The sequence below is a fragment of the Budorcas taxicolor genome, chromosome 5 (genome assembly GCF_023091745.1).
Source record: "Budorcas taxicolor isolate Tak-1 chromosome 5, Takin1.1, whole genome shotgun sequence".
Taxonomy (NCBI): Eukaryota; Metazoa; Chordata; class Mammalia; order Artiodactyla; family Bovidae; genus Budorcas; species Budorcas taxicolor.
The window spans coordinates 70,956,667-70,965,618 of NC_068914.1; the positions used below are offsets into that span (position 1 = coordinate 70,956,667).

At 49.9% G+C, this 8,952-nt stretch overlaps 1 protein-coding gene across 1 annotated transcript; it reads right to left on the bottom strand.

Annotated features, from left to right (window-relative positions):
- Positions 1 to 878: 878 nt before the first annotated feature.
- On the bottom strand, positions 879 to 7,322 carry HOXC13 (homeobox C13). The gene is made up of 3 exons (XM_052641375.1): positions 6,587 to 7,322; positions 6,240 to 6,242; positions 879 to 1,135 (listed from the first exon to the last, which is right to left on the bottom strand). Exons 1-3 carry the CDS (start codon positions 7,320 to 7,322, stop codon positions 879 to 881), a joined length of 996 nt encoding a protein of 331 aa, XP_052497335.1.
- Positions 7,323 to 8,952: the final 1,630 nt, after the last annotated feature.

The window sequence follows — 8,952 nt, forward strand, 5'->3', positions numbered from 1 at the left end:
TGGAAAAGAAGTCTGTCCTTTCCTGACGAAAAAAGTTCTGCTCCTGTGCCTGCCCTAATCTCAGCCTCACCACACAGAGACAGAGAGATAGAGAAGACATATTTAGCAGCGTGGCAGGAGTTTCTGGGACCCAGAAGCAGAACAGAGGAGGCTGTGGGGGCACCAGTGGCTCCAGAGAAACTCACTTCCTTGCTTGAAGCGGGAGAGGGGATAGGCGGTCCTCGGCCAATTCCAGCTTTTGTTGAAACAGATAAGAAAAAAGAAAACCTAAGTGCTGTCTGTACTCCAATCACGATGCCAGATCCCTAATACTTATCATTAATGAGACTTTTAAAATATGCACAGAAAATCTTAACTGGGATATCTTGCCTAACTAAGGAGTGCCAAGGGGCTGGGAGCAGGAAGAGGGACTGAAAGGAAAGTAGGAGCTCAGCAGATCCTGCACCCCGGTGGCACCCTCAGTGGGGATGCCTGTCTACCTGCCGGGGCAAAGGATGAGACAAGAATGGGATCATTCAGGGTTCCCCAACTCTGCTTTGGCTGGAATGATCTTCGCTGCCACTCTGCTTTCAGGCAAGGGGAGAGGGGTGAAAGCCAGAGGGAGTGGAGGCCAGCTGCCTTTCTCCCACAGTCCACTCAGACCCACCTCCAAAGCTGTTGAGGCCAGGTAGGTCCCATCTGCATAGGGGTAGGGGTTGAGAATGGGGTGGGGAGTAGAGGGCAGCAGAGCCCACCATCTAATATTTTCTACCTCCCTGCATTCCTCTTTCTGGTTAACGTTAAATATTGGTCTGCACCCAGGAGAAGGGTCCTTCTGGTAAGTTCAGATATGGTACAGATAGGCGACATAAATAGACGGGGCGGGGGCCGGTAGGCAGTCAGGTAGAGTGAAGGTGAGGCGTTTTCGATTTGCTGACCACCTTCTTCTCTTTGACCCGACGGTTCTGGAACCAGATGGTGACTTGGCGCTCCGAGAGGTTTGTGGTAGCTGAGATGCGCCGGCGCTTCTCTTTGGTGATGAACTTGCTGGCCGCGTACTCCTTCTCTAGCTCCTTCAGCTGCACCTTGGTGTAGGGCACACGTTTCTTGCGCCCGCGCCTGTAGCTGTTGACTTCGGGCTGTAGGGGGACCACGTCTGGGGGGAGAAAGAAGGCAGGCAGCAGGAAGTGAGTCACACGGCTGGACCCGACAAACGGCTGTAGAGGCACAAGGCACAGGGACTCACAGGGGCAGGCGGATTGTCCCCAAATCCTTTGCACCTCTGCTATTACCAAGGCCACAGCTGAAGTGAGGACACTGGGGTATTACCTCTGGCTCGAACTTTAAAGGGGGGGGGGGGGTGCCGAAAGCTCAGAAATCAAGATAAATAACGTTTTATATATTACACCTATATGATTATCAAAAAATTCATGATAAACAAAATACCGAAGTTTTAAATGAATACAGGACCAGTACTACTGATTTTTCTTTTTGCCTCAGCTTCCAATCTGGTTCTGTACAGCATTCCTTATCAGAATCCTTGTTCCCGTAGAGGGATGCCTCCAAATTCCATCCTGGTCGGCTAGCCTGCAGGATTGCAAGTATTCAGGAAAATTCCTCTTTCCTAGCAGTTAGATCACTTGGGAATCGGTCAGTTTATACTCTGCCCAAGTATTAGAGGAAGATGTCCTTTTGTACGCTTGAGGGAGAGCATGGTGGGCAGGGAGACTGTTTCAGTCAGCACAGACCATCAAGTGGGGCCTCTTGCCTTTGGTCACTGGCTCTGCACTGGGAATCTGTGGCCAGCACCAACAGCTAGACAGAAAAGTGTCCATGTGAAGCCAGACTGCCTGGGAGCCAATCTCTCAAGGAGTCCAATATTGTAAGTCACTTAGTAACATCCCAGGTGAGAATGTAAGAAATCAGGTCCCTAGAAGTAGAGAGTCCACACCCCAGGGTGTGCCGGCCAGAGGAGACAAACCAAGAGAGCCCTCTTGGGTTAAGACCAGAGGTTCACATAAATTTTCTACAAAAAGAAATCAGTGCCCCTCCCCTGCCTTTCCTCAAATGTCCATTCACCAAGACAGAGCAATTCTGATCTCGTTCCCCATCCTCACCTTTCCACCAAGGCTGAAGGAAACTCTCCAACCCATGCAGGAACCCTAATCCTAAACTCTAAATACCTTGCCATACCACTGCTAGTTCAATTTCTTTCTGCTCTATGAGAATGTCATAGAAACTAAAGGCTAATGTGTGTCACTTACGGCCCCTCTTCCACTCCAACCTCACCCCTGTCAACAGAAAGGTCCTTGCAACACTTTCAAGGAAAGTAAGGAACTAGGGACATGATCTGAATAACTCATCCCTCAACTTTAAAAAATGTAATTGGCTGACTTCTTCCTGCAGGATCTAATGAGTAGGTATGAATAAGGTTTCCTCTTCATTCTTACTGCCCTTTGGAAGTGTAGACACAGTCTAGAATAAGGGCACAAAGCTCTTTCTGAAATGCCTGTTCTCACCTCCCCTTCATGAATCACCTTCCTTATCCCCTTTCTCATTGGGTCTGCTCTCTTTCAGAGACCTTTGTCCACACAGGACAGGAAAGAAGAGGTCACCATCACAGGCAGGGGGAAATAAAGTACACGGAAAGAATATGGGAGAGAGGGGATTCCAATGGCCTGGTCTGGCTGTCTCCAGGATGACAATTTCTATGGAAAATGGTTGGACTTGTCACTTTTCTCTGCCTATGTAGGAACAGGCTAAAAATTTTTTTAATCTGAAAAACAAAACAACTTCACTTTAGCAAAGCAGATCCTTTACGTTAAAAAGGATTTTTTTTTTTGCACAAGATAATTAAAAAACAAAATCTCTCAGTTCTCAAATATGTTTTGCTCTTACAGATGTAACTATGATTTGAGAAATTGATGAATCTGGAACAACAGTAAAACACAGAAGGTAAGTAGTGATAATATGAGGTTATTATTTTTTAATCCTTGGAATATCTTTTTAAGGCTTATTTTATTAAACCCATTTTACAAGATAAGGAATCTGAGGCTCAGAATAGGGAAAAAAAAAAAACCAAACAAACCTCAAGTGGCAGAGCCGGGTTTTAAAACCAGATTTTTGGGCTCAACATAATGACACAGTAAGTTCTAAAATGGAAACAGACCACCTGGTACAATTTAGCTTTAAAATACCTCCTTTTCCCTGGAGAACAAATGGGATAGAACTGGGTTTGTGTTCCTGACCTAACCAGATAATTGTCCCTGATTTGTTAAACGTCACTTTCTGAGAAAGCTCACAATTATCTACCTGATTTGGGCTCTCCTAAACCCCAACTATAAATTTCCCATGAGGTTTAATCAACAAACCCTAAAAGAATCAGTTTTTGAAAAGCAGATAACTGGTCTAAATTGGTTCTTTCTCTCTACAATATGCCAAGGGTTGATTTGGCCAAGCTTTCCCTGGATCAGACCAAACTGCCAGTTTTTTTGGGCAGCTGGGGAAAAACCTTCAGCCTTGCCTTCTCAAAGAAGCCCCCTTTCATTGTCTTCTGTCTTGTCTGGAAAGGAAGTGGGCTCTATGGTGACATCTGGAAACTTAGGCCCTGAGTTGTGTCTATACTCCCTAAAGTAAGTAGAGGACTTGGTGATTAATTTTACAATCAACCTTTCCGTAGTCTCCCTTCAGAGAATACGCAGGCATGCAGGCACATACATACACACACACACATATGCACACACACCCTACTTCATACCTGGGAACCCAACAGACACTTTTGGGGAGCAAATAAAAAATCAGATCGATGCTTAGCCATAGCTCTCTCTTGGGGTCCTGTGTACATGTTTCCACCACTCACTAGATCTTGCCCACCCTCTCCCACAACAGGGCTCTGGGCTCCGAAGAGGACCTAGTTCTGCTAGAAATCCTAGCCACTCTTCTCAACCAAAATCCAATGGCTTATCAACAGAGACTTTCAGTATGACCCAAAGAGCCCATTATTTCTTTCTATTATTGTCTCTCCCTATTTGTCCGTCTCTCCTTGTCTCCCCACCACACCCACCTTCTCTCTTGGAATCTCTTGTCAAAATTAAAAATTGTCTACCATCACTATAGGAAGGAAAAAAAAAGAGCAATAAAGCAAGGGTCTCTATAATTGGGTGAAGGGAGAAGCCACAACTCATCTTGGCCCTAATTATCTGGATCTTTCTGAACAATTGCCTTCATCTCCCACACCAGCCTAGACTGCCACAGATGAGGTTTCTCAGAGCCAGAGGCACAGAAGAGAGACAGTAGTGTTTATGCTGAGATGCTGCCGAACAAACCACAATTGCATAGACAGAGTTATCTGGAAATCTCACTACTTCTGAAAGGGCTCTGTGTGGGTAGAAAGATGGAGGGTGTCTGAAGATAATTTCTTATTCATCTGCCTTTTGCCTGTACCTCTGCACTGAGATTCACCAGCCAGTTTCTATTTTCACACTGGGAGTGTGTGAGCACAAAGCTGTTGAGACATATTTGGTTTTATATCCGTTTTCATGCCATAATTTGCAAGTGTATTAAATCTCAGTTGCGTTGTATGATTTTTTTATATTAAAGATATTTTTCCCTAGGAGGCTGTGATCAAAAAGTGCTTACTTTTAGCAGGTTTGTTTCTTTTTTTTTTTTTCATTTTCTGGGCATCTTTAGGTGTTTATTTAGCTCAGATTTATTTCTGAGCTCCTCTCCAATCTCTCACTCACTCCGCATGCAGACACAGCAATGCCAGAGCAGCTTCTTCTCATCCCCTCTTCACACTAAACCAACTGCCCACTGCTCTGCCCACAGTGGGGCTGGTGGGCATTGGCCCCTCCGCTCTTCAGCCCCTTAGCATGGTCTGTTGGCTACCAGCTACCCATGCTCCAGGAATTCCTGCTAAATCCCCGCCTCCCAAGATCTTCCCATATAGGTGAGATGGGAAATTAAAGGGTCATATCTCCACAACACATTATTGTACACCTACATGTGAGGTGTTTATCTTCTAGAAAAGTGTTATTATGTGTTTCACATTAGGTAGTTAATAACATAAATCATATTATATAAAAAATATAGTCAATGCAGAGTAGGTAATGCATGCTACCGTGCACTAAAATTCTATCATCCTTAAATCTTCTGGCAGTCAGAAACTGGGTGTCTAGTGCGAGTCCCACCTTGGTCAGTTTTATTATACTAAGTCATCTTAGAATATTTACAAGAATATTATTTGCTATACTTTGTAACATCATCCAGTATTTAACTGTCTGCTCTTTCCCCAATCCCGGATGCAGAGGAATTTCAGGCCCACCCTAAGGAGGTCTTCAGGTCTTCCCAATGAAAATGTCCCTGGGTCCCCACAGAGAGCCAGGATGGGGCCCTCTGGGTAGTAGGAGGAAACATATATGGCTGTTCTGGGCCCCCAGGACCCCTGCAAGCATCAGAACAGAGCCAGTCAACCCTCTCCCACTGAGCTCTGCTTATATATAATTAGAGCAGACTCAAGATGTGGATTCACTGAATCCTGATTTCTCAGCATTGCGCTGAATCCAAAACTCCTGATGTGATTTTGAGAACTCTGGAACTGGTCTTTTCCTCTGGGGAGTGGAAGGTGGGTGTTGCAGGATTCTCTCTTGTTCAGAGATAGTCTCAATTGGAGAGGGAACAGAACACCAGTGAATTCCAATCCCCCACCAAATACATAGCCAGACAATTCCGAGGGGTTCCCAGCCTGGGCATGGACCTGATTCCTTCAAATACAAGCCTTCCCCTGAAACCTCATCCTCACTCCCCTCTTTCTGTGTCTAAGGCAAGGGTAACTCTATCCCCGATGTTTGGCGGAGCTGGTAGTGCGCATACACACATAGGATATGAGCACTACAAACAGGCAAAGCATTTTATATCCCAGGAGAGGGATGCAAACACCCTTTTTTCCCCCAAATCCTCTCCAGAGATTTCAGTTCCCTTGCTCCTCAACAATCAGGAAATTCGTGGTCAAATTCTTAAAACAAATCAAGAAAAAAAATTTTTTTAAATTAAAAATCTACATTTCTGTAGACCCCGGCAAATTAGACCCGTATTTTAAAAACAGCAACAGCAACAAAACACCTGTCTAGTGCCTAAATGTTCTTGGAAATTCAGGCCAAGAAAATGCTTGAGGTTCTTCTTTTTTCCTCCAATTGATTCGGTGGCTTGAGCGTTTCTGTTCTAATGGTTTTAGATTCCAAGGCACCCAAGGCCCACCCCACCCCCTATTTCAGGCCGGAAGCGCGTTTAGGGGGCCAAGAGCCGCCGGTGAGACTGGAGCCCGGCGGAGGGGGAGGAGGCAAGCTCCCGGCTGGAGCGGAGCCGGCGGCCCGGCGCTTGGGCGCCTGTGATTGCTTCACTCTCGGCCGGGCAGCTCCGGGGAACGTGTCGGAGCAGATTTCTTCCCCGACGCATTCCTCAGCGCAGCTCGCCCGGCCGGCTCCATCTGCAGCCCAGCAAAGCCGGCGCGCCAGGGCCAGACGGCGGGGGTGGCTGGGGCGCGGAGCCCCAGGGCAGACGGGGCTGGGAGGGGTCCCTGGCGGCGGCCGCGCTCGGGACCCTTCCTTACCTGGAAAGGGAGACTTCCAGAGGTGGGCGGACTGCGACTGTTCCTTTGAGCAGTACACCTGACTATCCCAGCCGTTGGAGAGAGCCCAGTGCTGGTAGCCTTCGACGGGGATGAGCGCGTCGTGACGCGGCTCTGGGTGTCCGCTGATCCCAGGCACCACCGACACGTCCAGGTAGCCGGGCATCGCCTGGTAGGAGCTGGCGAAGCTGGGATAGAAGGCGAACTCCTTGGCCCTGGAGGACAGGTCGTCACCGGGAAGGGCGCCCGACGGCTCGGGGTACTTATCGCCCGAGTGATAAGCGCAAGGCTTTTGCTGCAGGTTCACGTTGTGCGACAGGCGGCAGCCGTAGTAGCTGCCACCGAATGGGTAGCCATAGCCCAGGGTGGCGCTGGATGAGGTGGGGGGAGCCGGTGGCGGGGCGCACTGGCGCGCCGCCTCCGGGGCCGGGATGTCCGTGTAGACGGCGCCCTGAGGGGCGCCCAGGGGAGCCGGCGGGCGGCCCAGCACGGGGTGCGGAAGCAGGTCGCGGCAGTGGCTGGCGGGGCAGCTGTTGCCCAGCCCGTCCATGCTCGGGGCTTTGCCGGGACTCGCTCCGCTGCAGCCGACCCCCGCTCCGCCCGCGCCGCCGCCTCCCCCGCCGCTGCCGCCGCCGCTGCCGCTCTCCGCCGCGCTGTCCTCATAGACGTACATAAGGCTCTCCGGCCAGCGCGGATGCAGGAGCAGCGAAGTCGTCATGACATGATCTGCTCGAGCTTTTTAAAAACTCCACTTGCCAGAGGCTGCGAGCTAGGGAGACACCTCGCTCCCTTTTCCCCTCCCCCATCCCTCCTCCCTTCCTTCCCCACCCCTCCCCTCCTCCTCCTGGTGTTTCCACCGCCCTCCCCACCTTCCCTCTACGCATGCGGGTACACTTCATTAAGAAATCACCGGCTCCAGCCTGCCTCCCCTAGGCCACCCTCTCGCGCTCACGTGACGCCGGCAGTGCACGTGACCTCCTGGTTGGGTCTCCTGGGGTTCCCACCCCTAGAGGCGGGGCGGGGCGAAAGGGGAGATGTCTCTGCTGATTGGCTCTCAGGGGGGCAAAGAGGAGGGAGCTGGGAGATTTAAAGGGACAGGGTACCGCCCCCTGGCAGGCCCCGGGGAGGGAGAGTGAGGAGGGTGAGGCTGAATTTGGCCGACGCAAAGGGGTCTGGCGAGAGCAGACAGTTCCTGGGCGCTTCCTCCTAGGCTGAGGAGGCGTACGGGTAAGACTGATTCCAACCCGCAAAGGTCTCTGACTGGATTGGGGCTTGGAGCTAAGGGTGGAGGAGACATCGTATTTTTTTTTCTTAATAAATAAAAAATCTAGAAAGCACGCGGAAGCGCACCGGCAAGGAGTAGGGAGCCCCGGGTCTGGCTGGAACCCGACGCCGACGCCGAGCAGCAAGACTTTGATGTCGGGATTGGGTTTCCATTTCCGACGTTCATACACTTTTTCCAAAGCTCCAATTTTCTGACAGGGACCCTCTCTAGTCTCGTTGCCCGCAGGTCTTCCTCCAGCGGAGCAGAAAACTGGGAGAATATAATAACTCCCAGACACAAACATCATCACACCGAGGGCAGGATGCTCTCAATGAAAAATTGAGATAGAATAAAGGAGAGAAATGGAGGCATTTCAATACACAGTAGAGTTTAAAAGCCTCGGAGTGAGATTTTTCAAAGGAAAGGGGGAGGAGGAGCAGGGATTCGGTCTAGGAAAGCTGAAAAGCCCTGGATGCGAACCAGAGCACGCGCTCTCGGATCCATATACAAAAGGAACGTGGCATGAGGGAGGGTAGGCACCGCTGCCCCTTTGGAGGAACGTTTCCCAGGCGCTACTCTGGGAGACCCCAGGAAGCCCGACCCCAGCCCCGCGGATCTGTCGCCGCTCTCGGCCATAAGCTGAGGGGCCAGGCAGAGTCTGGATCAACGCAATTCCCAGCCGGATAACCCCAACTTTAGCTCCCAGAGCGTTCTTGGGGTCACTCCCTTTTACTGTGAAGTGTTTCAATGCTTTGAAATTACCTAATCTTTCAAGAAAAAAATCAACACCAATTTATTAATTTTCTTAAAAAAAAAAAAGCCACCCTTTTCTCTCCTCCCAATTTCCCGACTTGTCGGACTTCTGTGCTCAGTTTGGATACCCCTTTCCGGAGAGCATCTTGGTGGAATTGAGCCATATTCCCTTTCAGCACAGGGCCTCCCTGAGGAGAAGCGGTAATAAACAGAGAAAAAAAGAGGGGAGAGGGGCTGCGGCATCTCCATCTTCCCTGTCGCTGCTAAACATTTTCAATGCTGGGTGCTCCTGTCCGGACAGCACACAGGCCGTGCTGAGGCAATAGCATCC

What these genes read in the sequence shown, in the direction of transcription:
- HOXC13 (XM_052641375.1), bottom strand. Translation starts at nt 7,322, where the DNA reads ATGACGACTTCGCTGCTCCTGCATCCGCGCTGGCCGGAGAGCCTTATG.